The 15432-nt window shown below is 35.3% G+C and overlaps 1 protein-coding gene across 9 annotated transcripts in view; it reads left to right on the forward strand.

Annotated features, from left to right (window-relative positions):
* SORBS2 (sorbin and SH3 domain containing 2) overlaps window positions 1-15432 on the forward strand; it is a 147344-nt gene that overhangs the window by 101077 nt on the left and 30835 nt on the right. For 7 of the 9 annotated variants that reach the window (XM_058420505.1, XM_058420506.1, XM_058420507.1 and 4 more), the window contains 2 exons: window positions 8-191; window positions 3142-3256. In XM_058420505.1, the coding sequence (XP_058276488.1) occupies window positions 8-191; window positions 3142-3256 (299 nt within the window). Of the gene's footprint in view, window positions 1-7; window positions 192-3141; window positions 3257-10367; window positions 10452-12557; window positions 12615-15432 lie in introns of all 9 variants that reach the window. The other 2 variants (XM_058420512.1, XM_058420504.1) reach the window with 1 other exon arrangement.

Below are 15432 nucleotides of genomic sequence, written 5' to 3' on the forward strand. Positions count from 1 at the left end.
ATATTAGGTAGCTACAGTCCCTCCTTCTCTGCTCAGGCACACCCAGCTGCAAAGACACAGACGTACAGACCACTGTCCAAAAGCGCTTCTGACAGTAGCTCTGATGCCTTTAAGGTCTCATCCCCTTTGCCACCACATGTGCCACCACCAGTACCACCACATCGTATGAGACAACGGTCTACACCAGAAAAGTAATTTTGTGCATTTTCAAACAGTGTTCTTGCTAAGTACAGTATTCCAATTGCAGAATATAACAAAGGATGAAATAGTAGCTCTAGACTTCAAGGGCTTTATTCAAGGGCCAGTCAGGTGATGAGGGGTGAGCTTTGCCAGGAATCTGGGCATCATATATGGTTCTGTCATTTCTTCAATGTGCTTAAGAAATGTTTATTCTTATTCATGATGCAACCATGAGCATTAAGGATTTTTATTCTCATTAGTGGTATTGTCCTGCTTGTGTTTCAGAACAGTCTGTGCTCTAGGAGCTGTCTTCAATCGTTAGTCTCTGAGTAGGAAAGGCCATTTATTGTATCCAGCATCAAAGAGAAAGGATAAAAAGATGATGTAAATCAAAATTCAAGGGAAAGCAAAACTGTATAAAAGTGTAGCAGTCAACCCACATTTCCCCAGAGCTTAGAAGTGCTTTATACCATCAGTTTTGGGTAAACCAAGATAGTGTTTACAGATTAAAGAGGCATTTCAGATATCTCATGGTTTTCTATCCAAATCCTCTACACAAAACCAGGTCACATTTGTTAGAGTCCAGTCTGGAAAAAGTTAGTAATGAAAAATACAGAAAATAAGTGCTTATTCTTTTGATACAACCATGTAAGAGACCTGCACACAAATTCTGTTGACTCCAGCATATCTGTAGGTACTAGCTCAAGCAAAAATCTTTTTCTTTAGTGTTTACATTAATTAATACTAGATGTTAATATAATATTATGCTATTATAAATCTACATGTGCGGCTATGTCTATATTCTATAGTCTATATTCTGTGGGTAATATTTTTCCTTTCATCTGTGCCTACAAGCTCCCCTCTCTTGGTTACATTCAAGCAGCAAAAGAGAATTTGACCATTTTTGTCAGTTTGGACACTGTAAACATATTTATATGTAAAAATTTAATTCTATTAAATTATTTAATCTATTATTAAATCTATTTAATTCTATTAAATATTTTACTCAAACTGCTAATAATTAGCAGTTTGAATAAAATATTATGAAGAAAGACCATACTAAGTGTTTAAAATTAAGACACAACTATGGCTTTTTGAAAAATTTATAGGTAGTGGCAATCCAAAATGTGATTCAGTAATTCAGTAGATACACATAGTGCATCTATGAGATGAGATTGCTTGATGGTTACTGATTTTGGCTTCCCTCTTGTCAAGGGCAGGTTGTCAAGAGGAAATGCTAAAGGTTCAAGTTGGGCTGCCTTACAGAGGGGATGAGGCTTGAATTTTGTTAGCAAGTCATACAGAAGATCAGATTTTTTAGCAAGAAACCAAAATTTGATCTCTGAAGTTGTGTGAGCTGTCCCGTGCTAGGCCAAATGCCTTGGTCACAGAAACTGAGGCCTGTTGCAGTTCCTTTTGTCAAGCTTGGAAACAACTTCTCAGCACTGAATTTGTCTATGTAACCTCCCAATTTAATCTCCTGCATGATACGACAGGCAGTGGAAATCTGTGTTCTCCAGGCCAAGGGATGCCAAACACGTTAGCTATGCTTCACCCACTGCTGAAAGCTATAGCTCGTCAATCTTTTCCTGCCATAGGGAGATTCTTTTTTTAATTGCCTATAAAGCCAGAGCATTTAAAATTTCATGTAAGAGGCTTAGGCCCACATATATCACATGTCTCATAGCTGAGAGGCAAGATATGGTTTGCATTAGCAGTTGAGTTCAAAATATAGTCCATACAGGATTAAAGGTTTAAACTGTAAATTAGTTGAACTAAGTGTGAATCAGAATTTCAGTAGCATCCTTTTTTCTTCAGTGGCTTGCAGTATAATGCAACTCCATCAGAGTATTTCCATTTTCCTGTTAATTCTCAAAAAATGCAACCTTTTCTGCTCTGCAAATAATTTTTTCCTCATTGGAAATAAACAATAAAGTAAAGCCATATAGAACAACTTCCTTTGAAATGTAGGGCATTTTATAAATAGAAGCATCTGTGTCCCTGAAATGCACTTGCAAGCATTCTATAAACAAAAGCTACCCCATAGATTTTTTTTTTTTTAAGACACATGACATGTGCAGTATGATGTCAGGTCACATCAAACCAAGTCACGCCAGAAAGACCAATAGAACTTAAAAAATGTAATCAGTGTGTGCTCTTTCTTATCATAAATACAGACACTAGCTGGTAGTATTTCCCCTTCCCTTTCCTCCAACCTTTGAGTTACTAGTGGGTCATTTTACACTGAGTTAAATAAAAATATGTATGAGCTATAGTTTTCCAAGTACAATGAAGGTAGGTACTACAGGAACTGCCATGAAAAGATAGCTCTCACTAGCTAAGTATTCCCCCAAAACGTATAGGTAGCTAGTAACATGACATAGTAAATGACTGAAAAAAATAGTAGCACATGTTGCTTTTAATTCTTTGCATGGCATTAGTAAATTGAAAGTAAAATTGTAATTATAGATAAAATGGATACATTTCTATTCCAGATTCAGCTGCCAAATTTTTCTTCTTGTTTATCTGTTCAAGAAAGAGAAACAATATGCTGCTTACAAGGATATTCAGAAGCAATTCTACTATAGATGAGGATAATGACTATCACACTGTCATTTAAAATAATTCCTAATTTTTTGCCTGAGATTTTATAACTTTTTCAGTACGGCCTTATTATCATATTATGTGATGACAAAAATATCTACTACTTGCCTATATTATATTGAAACAGATACAGTTATTTGCAATGGTTTGCATGTTTTTTGACATGGTATGCTAGGGTAGTTTTTAAACTGGTCTACTAGTTAAAAGAAAAATATGAGTGATCACAGGCTGGACATCTCTAGCGTTTTTCCTGCTGTACTGGTCATACCTGCTGTAAGTAGGTTAAGATGATAGAGTAAAACACTGGGATTCCAGGCTAGATGTCGATTAGTTCAGTTGCTTGTATTTGTTGTTTAGGAATGACTGGGATCCTCCTGACAGAAAGGTAGATACTCGCAAGTTCCGTTCTGAACCAAGAAGTATTTTTGAATATGAGCCGGGAAAGTCATCAATCCTTGAACACGAAAGACCGGTAAGACACACAAATGAAATGGGTGATACAGTAAGAGATTTGGTAAGAGGTATCTTTTTATTATTTACTGTTAATAATAACTACTTAGAGGAATGTTGAAGATCCTTTTTCAAGTACGATTTTGCAGCAATTTGTCTTTGCTCTTATCTTATGGTTGTATTGGAAAATTGAGTTTGGTTTATTTGCTCAACTTACATCTTCTGGTGTTTCCAAGAAATCACTACTGTGCAAACCTCATGGATGAAACGCAGAACAGATAAAAACTGCTTTTTTTTAGTTATTGTGCATCTACAACACTTATTTTCAGTAGTATTAATGGCACATATAATATCTGATTAATTAATACATAAAAATAAAATATTTGCATTTTCAGGATGTGCTGAATTGTAAATCTAAGGAGATTTTGGTCAAATACTGGCCCAAAGGTTGCCCAGACAGGACTCACCTGAACAAAGCCCTGAGCAACCTGATATAATTAGAACTACCTTTAACAGAAGGTTTAACAGAAGATGACCTCTGGGGGTGCTTTCCAGCCTCAAATTCTCTGTGATTTGAGTGAGTGTACGTTATGAATGAGTGTACCTTACCATGTAATTAGTAGTCTTTATTCTTGCTTTCTGAATAATGATTGCAAATGTGAAATAAAGCTATGCTTAATGATTGCAAAATGACAATTAACAGAAGTTTTCATTTGCTGAAAGACATTCACCCAGCCCTTCTAATTTAACTTTGTGCCATCTTAACACTTTCTTATTTTAGGAAAGCTGTTATTTACCAATGACAGTATTTTCTTTTCTTGGCCTTTTATTTTGAGGTTGAAATGTTTGAGGGAGTCCAGATTTAAAGAAGACATTTATGAAATCAGTACTGGATTGTTATTTGCTTCTGTATTACATGCTTGTTCACAGATTTTATTTTGCCAGTTTAAAGGAAATCAAGGAAATAACTGAATTTCTGATTATGCAGTATATCAACTGGTGTAAAACACCTGAGCCAAGAACCTTTTCCTTTGTTTTTGTGGTCTTTTCAGGAATCTAATTTTTGTTAGCTAGAAAACACAAAACTCTTTTTCTGTGAAATTGAGTTCTTGAAGAACTGATATGTTTTTCAAAGAGGAAATTGTCATTTCTGTAAGAACTTGTAATAAATAAATATAATTAGTATCTGAGTGCAGATGAATTTAACAAATAATTTTATTTAAAAGGCAGTGTTATTTGTCCTGAGCACTTTTTGAATGCCTTGGTTGCATTATAAACACTGAGGTTATTTTCCATTTACCAATTTCCTTCCCAATGCCAAAGAGTAATAGCAGATTCAAATTAAAAATAAGAAAATTACACTGATTTCAGTGTATTCCAAGAATGGCCTCACTTTTCTAATAAATTACATTTTCCCCTGATGTAATGTGAACAAAAATAATTCATATAACAATCGCAGTGCTGATGAATAGGTCAGACCTACATTTTTCAATTCTAGAACACTAATGAAATAACAAAAAAAGTGAGGTTTGCTGACTGTTTCTAAATCCTTTTTTCCCACATGCTTATGCATTTTACTTTTGCTAATCTTAATCAAGAGATGGAATTTTGAGCTTTGTTTGGTGCTTAAAATATTTTCATGCAGAAAAGCTTTAGTCATGTTGTACCTACTAAGCAATTATCCATCAAGGTAAGGTAGTACTTTGTCATCTGAAGCTTAGACTAAAAGTTTAGGCTTAGCTGATGTACATGCAAGGAACCATCTCATAAGAAATTTTAAAGCTGAGAAGAGTACATGCATGTACAGATTTGAGAGATTTTTTTTGTTTATGTGTGATTCAAAGCTGTAAAAAATTGGAAATTAATATAAGATGAAAGTTGTACTGACACTAGTGTAACATAACAAAATAGGGCACTATCACAGTTTCATCAATCTGGAATGTCTACTGTTGATAAAGATGCTATTTAATAGCTTTATGTAATTAAGATACTTCCTTTGGACCATGTTACTAACAGAAAATTATTTGGTTTCACTGAAGTATTTGCTTTCCTTGTATTCATTGAATAGGATATAGAAAGTAATACTAACTTCTTAAAGAAGGATCAGCAAAGCAGGTCAAAAGCTCTTTTCATTGTGCATAGGAAAAGCTGACATCTGAAATTTTCATTGTGCATAGGAAAAGCTGACATCTGAAAATAAGGCATTGGTTCCAAATTCAGATGAAAACTCCAAATTCTCAAATTTGTCAGTACTGCACGAATTAAATCTTCCATCTTGATAATCTCAAAATGTCTGAAAAATTGCTTTGATATGACTGAAGGAAAGTATTCATAATAATGCAGAATATAAAATAAATGCAGTAAATTGATGTTGCAAAAGATGAACATTTATAGTATCTAAACCAGAAAGTCATATTTTATTAGTTTTGCCAAAACCAAAAAAGTCAAAGGGAGTTTTTCTAAAATTCCAAATCCTCAAATTTTTTTAATTAAATAATTTCCATGTCTATAAGATTGTAGCTTTGATGGCAAAGTAATCTGTTAAAAAACCAAAATATTTACAGCTACCTTATATCATAATAAGCAGGTGAAGTCAAACTTCACAGATCAGCATTTCTTTATTGGTGTAGGTAGTAGATTCGAATCAGTTGTGATTGATGTGGAGATGAGAACATGGGAAGAATAAAAGAAATTGAGATTCAGTCTAAAGCTAACATTAGTGGGAAATACTATGCAGCAGATCATCACTGATCAAAATAAGATCTGCATTAATCAAAACAATGTGAGAAATAATAAACTAAAACATTGACCTAGTAACAAACATTATATGGATAGATTGGTTAGGGATAACTGATTATCTTTGTTATAGATGAAGAAGGATGAGTATAGTTTCAAACTGCTGTATCATGTAGTAGCTTCTTTCATGAAACAGGAAATTAATGTGTTTTCTTCCATAATTTGAATTTGTAAGAGTATAAAACATCATCAAAAAGGAGAGGCTTGGGCTTAGTATTTTGAGATTGCAGTAAAAGTTTGTGATATTAAGGCATTAAATAGTCTTACAAGAAATGGTGATACAGCTCCTTTTTTTCCTATTTCAAGAAGCCACTGATAGAGTGGTACATAAGTTGTTTTGATCTATGTTTCCATCTCCAGTGTCTGCAATTCAACTAAATATTTCTCTTTTTCTCTGACATCATCCAAATGATGGACTTGTTTCCTAAAATGGATGTTTACTTTCCATTAGTAAGACAATGGAGATGTAACAACTTAATCTTACTCATGTGTAAATGAAATTAAATTTTATTATTTACTAGTTTCTACCTTGTATTTATGAGAAGCAATTCCACCATACATGTACATATATCTATTTTTGCAGTATTATATGTAAGGAAAAATCTCGGTGTTACTGTAAAAAAAGACCTCATAAAATAGGTACAAGCAATGCCTCTGTTTTCATTAGTTGTTTTATCCTAAGCATAAAAGTATACATGTGCTAGTCAAATAAAACTGTGAGGTTAAATTTTAGTTCCAGATTTTGAAATCTCTGTTCAACATACAAATTTTCTACTGAGTTTATATGCAAGACGAATTCATAATTAGAATTTTATTTTTTAAATTACTGTTTTGTCAAATACCAGAAATAGACTGGGCTAGTTCCATGATGTACATCTGTTGTTTTTTATTTGGTCTGGTTTTTAGTGTAGTGAAAATTTGAAATTTTCTTTAGAACATGCACATTTGGTTGCTTTTGACATCTCAATCTGGTTATCTGAATATTCTGCTTGGTATGATTAATATTTCATCAAAAAATATTTCTTCTCATTAAAAAAATAGACTAAGTCCATCTAGTAGTAGACTGGGAGTTACCACAGCTATTTAAAAAGCATTAAAAAAAAAAAAGAAAAAAAAAAAAGAAAACCAAAATTCTTTGGAAGTAATAAAATGCCAAAGCCAAATTTACAATGGCCCACTATTCCAGACAGGCTTCAGTTTGGTGTCTGAACTTAAAAATGCAAAATACTGATCAACATGTAAGAACCATTTAACTCATGAGTGTAACTGCACAGTTTTGCATATTACCTGTGGATGTCTATTGTGTATCAAACCAAGAACAGGCAAAGCTTAATATAATACTACAGATGTAATTTTTTTCATTGTCTGTGATCTATAGTTGAGTATGCTGATGTAGTGTTCTGTTGACCATCTGGTGCATAAGGCAAAAGAAGTGAAGTTACTTCGCGGTCTTTAGTAGTATATTTTTTTAAATAATCAAAATATTACTAAATTGCTAGATGAAGGATAGATTGTAGGAACATTACTTGACTGGCAAGTCATAAAAAGGGATTTTCCTTTATTGCTTTTACTTTCTGTTCCTGTAGTTTGGGAGGTACTTCGTGAGACTAAGCCAAGTGCAGTTTTTTAGTCAAACTGATGTATTCATTTTAAGTCTGTTAGAAGGGGAGATAGTGGAAAAAGGTCTGTCAGCAAAACTGACAGCAAAAAAGCCCAGCAAAATCAATTGCCTGTGTATTGATCTCGGTAGAACAGGGAATGCAGTCCTGTCCAGAACTGCCAGGCAGCAGGGAATTTATAGACTTTAGTGCTCAGTTTCTTTTTGTTTGCTGCCCTCTGCGGTTGAAGCTGTAAATAAAGGTGGATTTGGCTGCATGGTGTTAGCTTTGCATACTTTGTAATAGTCTCATTCTATTTGCAACTACTACACCAGAAGAAATGAAAATTAGAAACCAGATAAAAGACATTATTTCTAGCTTTTTCTTTACCAGCAGAGACACAAGGGGTTTTAAACTTGCAGCTAATTGCAAGAGTATTTGAAGTTGAAAAGAGAGGCAACTCCCATTCTCAATTTAATCTCCTTAGCTGGCTTGGGAGAGCCCAGCTGATCTGTCCATGTGTTCTGCTTCCCTGCAAGGAGGGACATGGTTCCATCACTGTGTAGGTGTGGGGCTGCTGCTCTTCAGGGCACCTTGAGGCTCACAGGATAATGTAGGCCAGGACTTCTAGGGCCAAAAGCTCCACAGTTCTGACTCTATATACATTTAAATTTATTTATTTAATGCAAATACACCCATTTATTGATACCAACATTTCTGTGAGAATTTTTTTTTTTTTGGTAGAATATAAAGGTAAAAACATGCAATATTTCAGCATATGGTAACTTAGTTTGGAGAAAGGATAGAAAAGAATTGTTTAGTAATCTCCTCTCACATTATCCAGATGCAAATTGTGGAATTTTTTTTTAAAGTAAGCAAAAAACCCTCTAAATATGGCAAGCATTCTCTGTAGTGGGAACCAAGCAAAGTTATGTTCTGCATTTTGCATCTGTCATTTTTTGCCCCTATGACTTCATATGTCTGTAGAACAGAATCCTGGGTTTTTTTTCTTAAATTAGTCATCATCTCTATTAAATTCACACATTTTTAGTAGTCAGTTCATAGAATTAATTTCAGTAGTGTTTCTCTACGAAAGATTTGGGTGTCTATAGTTGAGTTCAAGCACTTGTCTTTGGTACAGTATGGCTGTGAATGGTGGAAATGTAAGGGCGCAAAACTCCAGAGGAGCTTCACTTCCGGACTTTTCTGTGGAGCATAGCAAGTTTTTCATCAGTGATATTCACTTCTCTCTGCATTTACAGGAATACTACTTCCCTTACTTGAAAGGGCATTGTGAAGATAACAGTATAAAACAACAGCTGGGGTCCAGATATTACATGAACAGCTCATAGATATGTGAGCACCAAGGTAGTTCAGAAGGGTCGTTGATCTTTCAATAGAGCAGAGTTGGCAGGCTGTCCCAGTAACATCAAAAGCAGCAAGAAAAGTGTAAGAAGTTTGATTACCTGAAATGGTCAAGAGCACAGTGTTATCTCTTGCAGAAAACAGAAATAGCTGTATGTGATTGCTTTGGTCTACTGGTGACCGTTTGGCTCCAGAGGAATAAGTGTTACATACTTGATCACCAGTGTAATTCTTTATGCAGGACCCTGTCTTCTTTGATGATTGCTTTCTAGGTCACACCATAATTAGTGTCTAGGTTCCAATAATTAAAGTTATGGAGAAGCAAATTTTAAATTCAGAAATGTCTTTAACAAGAGGATTTCTCTGTTTCAGAGATCTTTAAGCCAACAGTTCACCATAATTCTGTGCCGCATGAAAGCCTACATCAGATGCTACAAAGAAACTGAAGCTATTTAGAAAGTAATTAATGCAACCAAGTTTACAGTTGATTAGATATCCCATTGAGAGCTGTACTTTTTTGCACCATCATGTTTTCATGCTGCTTGAATAAATCTGTCAATTATTCTTCTGTTCACTGGGGAAGTTCCTTAATACTATCTTCAGCTGCTACTTTATCCCTTGGCTGTGAGAATTTTCAGATGAAAACAATGTATTTCACTGTTGAAAAAAAATGCTTCATTATGTCAACAAGGCTATGCAAGAGAAAGCAATTCACAGTACTGCTGCAACAAATATTACAGAAGGCATACATTTTTTTTTGTTCCCTATGTATGACCATAGGATTTAAAATATACCAGTTCCTTTTCATATGCTGGAGTGGCTTTTTTAACTTAGTGATGCTTGCATGATGCATATTCCTTATCTCTACTCAGTGCTTGCTTCAAGACATCAAGATTCAGAATTAATATGCTTTGTGAGAAGACAAGGAATGACCAAAAGTGATACAGATAAAGTTGTGTCTTTATTGCTGATCAGATGGGCAATTTCTTGCCTGTGCTGGAGAAGACAATCATTTAAACCATCTTCCTCACAAGGAATCTTTAGCAGCATAAAATGTAATTAACTGATGCAGTGATGTTAAAGAAAAGGTCAAAGAGCCCCCTTAGCTTTAAAAGTGTAATTTTAAAATGTATAATATCTTCAGTCCTTAGAAGAACATCAACAGAAAGAAAAGTATTAAAGCTACCAGTGAATGACAGTTCTTGAACACAAATATTCTCTATCTTAAATACCATCTTCATTCTTTGATTTTATTCCATTTCTTTCCCTGTATTTGTTTTATGTCTGTGTGTTTGTTGTTAAAGTGACATAGCATTTCTAGCACTTTGCTCAGTGTCTGCCTTTTCCTTCCCTTTTCCTTCACAACTGCTCCAGACTGATCGCATAAACCCAGATGACATAGATTTAGAAAATGAACCCTGGTATAAATTCTTTTCAGAGCTGGAGTTTGGACGTCCGGTAAGTGAGGACAGAATGTTGATATTTACACTTTAGGAATAAATATTTTTAGAATGAGGAATTTAAATTACCAAATTTGGTGAGTATATGCCAGTAAAATTAATATAAGGGGTTTTTTTGAGGAAGGGCAGTAAAGTCTCATGAATATAAGTATTTTGTTCAAATAGACTCTTAACTTGCTAGAGTAGTTATAGTAAGAGCTTTAATAAGGAGTATGTATTAGACATATAGTCGTGTGTAAGTATTTAATAATAAGACAAATTCCATTCTAAACAGGGATAATTGCTAGTTTCCCTAATTTTTTTGCATTTGGCTGGATTATTTTTAAACAGTCTTCTAGGGCAGAAAAACATGGCAGTTTGCATTAGGAATGATAAGTTACAGATCATATATTTTACTTAAAGGACTATATCTAAATTTAAATGTATGAAGCCATAAACTATTTTCTTATAGCAGGAAATACTGAGATGTTTTTTCCCCTTTTTTTCATCTCTTACATGCATACATGCAGAATATGTGTTATTCACCTGAACACAGAGATATGGGTTTGCTCTGTTTTCAAGCTGGACACTGTTTGAATGGACAGACTTCAGTTCTGCTCTAATTTTCACAAATTGCCATTACCCAAAAAAAAGTCTCTGGCAAACAGCTGCTGATTTAGACCTGCTTGCTGCAAGCACTTACATTTAAAATTATAAACCTGAAGAGTTCCATCTGTCTGAAAAACCTAAAAATCAGAAATATCTCAATTTTTCACCTTTGATTTCTTAAACACTTGCAGTTCTTCTGCACACACCATAGGTTTAATTGTATCTAAGCACCTAAGGCTGTATATTTTTTACAAGGGTAAAGTAGTAACATTGTCCTTGAGGCAAGCCTGAGAACTAGGCTTCACTTCTTCCCTGCACAATGCCTTAACAACTAGGTTGGAGATGCACCTGCACTTGCTTTTGCACACACCCTCTCTGGCTCCACAGAGTGCTCAAATTCTTTCTTGTACACTCTAACATCTTTAGGGAAAAGGATAACAAATGTCTTCGCCCAGGAAGAGTGTCTAGGAAGATAGTTGGAATATCCAGACAGGTGGAAAATTAAAAGAAGTTGAAATCCCCTTAGAAACAGGAGGGAAGTAAACCCAAGCATTCCTGCAGTCTTTTTAAGCATTCTCATAGCTCCTCAGGATCCTCCCCAAGATTTCTGAGTTTAAAAAGCAGAAGCCATAAGCCACAGCCAGGAAATCCAATGTAGACATGAGCTTGAGAGTATCAGGATTTAAAATATCCCCACTCTTTTTGTTCCCTGTCAGCCAAAAATTCTCTGGAGGCCTATCAAAATTTTAATTAGTGACATGCCAGGCTACATGAGGAGCCTGAGCAGTTCACACAGGGCCTTGGAGGACATCCTGAAACCAGGCACCTTAGTCCCTTTCTGTAGCCAGCCATAAACCAAAATCAGAACTCCCTGCTACTTCAGGAACAGCAGAAGAGAAAGAAAATCATATACACTCTTTTAAAACCTTAATGTTTTAATCATAGCATTTTAAAAAATTACCCATTGACTACCCCTGGGGGGGGGAAAAAAAAAAATTAAAAAAAAGGTAAATATATCTGGGTTTAATTTCTTGTGCAGTAGTCTATAATGTTATCACATTGTCATGGATTATTTTTATCTCCATTATCCTGCCATTCAAGTAGTTTTGTCATTCCTCCCTCTAGGTGGGTAGAAACAGTATGGATAAATTCTTCTGATGAGCCATATCTCAACAATATTTTATTGATAACAATAACTTTTGAGATAAACTGTACTGAAATTTCTCCAAGAGAGCATAACTGTGATGCTTCACACTTTTCTCTCTCAGTATTAAAAACTGCTCGTATTTATTCAACCATTCCAGTTGTAAATTTACCACCTAAAGTTACTAACATTTTATTAAGATATTTTTAAGATAATATATTTATCCTTCCATTCTACCCATGTGTGTCACTCTTTGTATCTGGCACTGTCAACACTTAATTTCTAACTGTGTCACCTTTTCCACATGTTTCACTCCTTGCTGCCATTGATTCTACTCCATTTCATCTCTACACTTCTGCTTTTATGATGCAGCCACCTAAAAAGCTTTTGGACTATGTTCAAGACAGTTCTTCTGGTGTTTCCAATGAGGTAAATGAATGGTTCTTTTTCAGATGATTCTCTTGGAAAGAAGGGTTGGAATGGTCACCATTTAAGTCTTAGGTTTGTTAAAATTTAGTGGCTTCCTTCTGATAGCTGTAAGACATTTCTAATTCACAATCATTGTATCTTTGTCTTCATATCTTTCCAGATCACTAGTGCATTTGGATGTTGATCTTATTATCCTAGGAACTGTGAGTCCTTATCCCCAAAACTTCTCAGAGATTAACACCCAGAATTACACAACACTCCATACGTCTCTAACTCTTTGACAAATTCCCACTTTTCAGAGTTGGGCAAGTGCATTGCACAATTAATCCATCAGCACAGTATATTTCTTTATTAAAATATCTGACTGCAAATTTTATGTATCAAGTGAAAGCCTTTTGTGGCTAAGCTGTCATTTCTCCAATTAAGTATTTATGCCTAAGGTTGCTCATCAGGTAAAACAGCAATTAATAGTATTGTTGTAATTTATAACTCAGGATTGACAGTTGCTGTCAGTACTCCAAATAAAAGTCATCAAGATCAGGTAGTGGGCTGACATTGCCCTGCTCTGAGTGGGAGAGATTCAGCCTTTCATTCCTTCTCCACTCCCTCGCCATTTTTCAGCATTAGGGCAAAAGTCAGTGAATCCTTTACTGGCAACTTTGCTTCATATGATGGCTTTATTTCATTTGTATTTGTGATTCACTCTCACCCTTCTTAGCTTCTCCAAAAGTTAAACTCATATCGTGGTCTTAAATTGTTAATTGTTTGCAATTTACTCTGGTTTGGTTTTAAGCTCTCTATATATCTAGAAAAACCTCATAGTTATGAAATTTGGGCCCAGTTCTCTGATAGAAAAAGTTTCTAGGCCTTTTCTAATTCCTGTTGGTTTTCAGTATATCAAGGAAGACAATTTAAATGCCGTAACATGACTTTGAAATACTCCCGTGTTCAGTAGGTTTGGGTAAAATGGCTATTAAGTAGCACTGGTTTTCTCCTTGATTAATTTACAAAAAGTCCTGTCTTTAATTTTGAAATTTTAATAATCTTTAAATATGATAAATCATGTTCAGAAACTACAGCAAATTAATATTTCTCTGGAGAAGGAGACTATTCAAAGTAACTTGATAAAGTATTATAGACATGAAAACAAGCCTATTTGGTATTTACTTTTTACTTTTGCTTACTTTCCCTAGCTCCATTTTTAGTCAGCATTAAAGCCTTGATGAATGAAAACAGCTAAAATGCGGGCTTAATTTTAAATATATATCTCATTTCTTTTTAGCAAAACCAAAGTATTCAAAAAAGACTGTATTTGGTAGTTTGGAGTCGTCATCTCCAATATTTAAATTTTTTTCAAGTGGCCTTTATTCATACAGAGTAGTGTTGAATATTGTGGAAGATGGTTAATTATCTTTGGAGGTGGGAGAGATGAGTTCAGTTGGGCCATTTAAAATGGCCAATAAATGCTCAAGAGCTGACAGAACAGCTGCAAACAGCAAAACAAGCAGTAAAAAACAACCACACACAGTGTTTACTTTCACCTTTCCTCTACGTGTCACATCAATGAAGATGTGGAGAGAAGCTATAAACTCCTCGCGTTCTATAAACAGCAACATATGCCTGTAGCAAAAATTAGTGTTGTAGAATGGGCAACATACAGGATCTATAATATAGAAAAAACTTCAAAGCCAGCATCAAATAAAGGATGAAAGGACAAGTTAAATTGAAGGTGATAAGAGAATCTGAAAGGATGAAAAGCGAAAGCCATATGTCAATTTTGGCATGATACACACTTCTGGCTGTCTTAGGCTGATCACTAACACACTGTGTATGGCCTGGGGAATGCTGTGGGTAAGGAAGTTCCCTCTGGTGTGATTTCCATTGTGTGGTTTACCCATAACCTTCCATAGGAGACAGTGAGGGTCTGCTCCGCCTTTGGGAGTGACATTGTGGTCTGTATAGCTGTGGAGCTACTACAGGTGGTGGGAAGCAATCACTGCCTCAGGGCCATTTGGCCACTGTCACCTCACAGGTGGTCAGTGGTCACTTGTGGAAGTGGTTGGCATCTGCACAAAAGAATCCACAATGACAATTTATCTAAAGTTTTTGTACCACCTCATGCAACAATTCTGAGAGATCACCTGTGGCCCTGAGTTTCCTTCCTGGCTGGTTCCAGACCATGGCAGTGACTGGACAAGAGAAGGAAGATAGTCGTGGCCCATTTTGAAATGGGACTTGGATGTTTTCCAGGACAGGCTGAATGTGTGTTTTATGGACGGTGTAGGGAAGCACACAGACCTGAAGCCTTTGTTACTGTGGTTATACTGGCTGTTGGAGTGAGCAACACTGTGTCTTGGCTTCTGTGGTTTTATTGCAGACAGACGTCATAATATTGAATATAGATCTTAAGAGCATTGACTATGGAGAGTAATGGGGGAATTGTCACAAAGTACTTTTAAGCCTTCAGAGGATGTAAAGAAAAACTTGAAAATATGAACTATGTGAACATTTGGAATTATCTTAGCTCAAGTTTTAGATAAGATTTGTTTCATATTGTGGCAAGTTTGTGTGGCTCTCCCTGTCGCACAGTCCTACAAAATCTGTTCCCAAATACTCAAAGATCCCTGGTGACTTCTGGAGGTGTATCTTAGTGTCAGTTAACAAACCTGTGTGAATTCTTCATGAACTCACAAATCAAATCACATCACTGGGAGAAAAAAATCTAACAAAAGAAAGGACTCACATGGGCCATGAGTGCCATTACTTCGGCAGTCCTTCAGGACAAAGATTTTTCCATGCAGGGAAAAAGCCAAAAGAC

This window comes from Hirundo rustica, chromosome 5 (assembly GCF_015227805.2).
Source record: "Hirundo rustica isolate bHirRus1 chromosome 5, bHirRus1.pri.v3, whole genome shotgun sequence".
Lineage (NCBI taxonomy): Eukaryota > Metazoa > Chordata > Aves > Passeriformes > Hirundinidae > Hirundo > Hirundo rustica.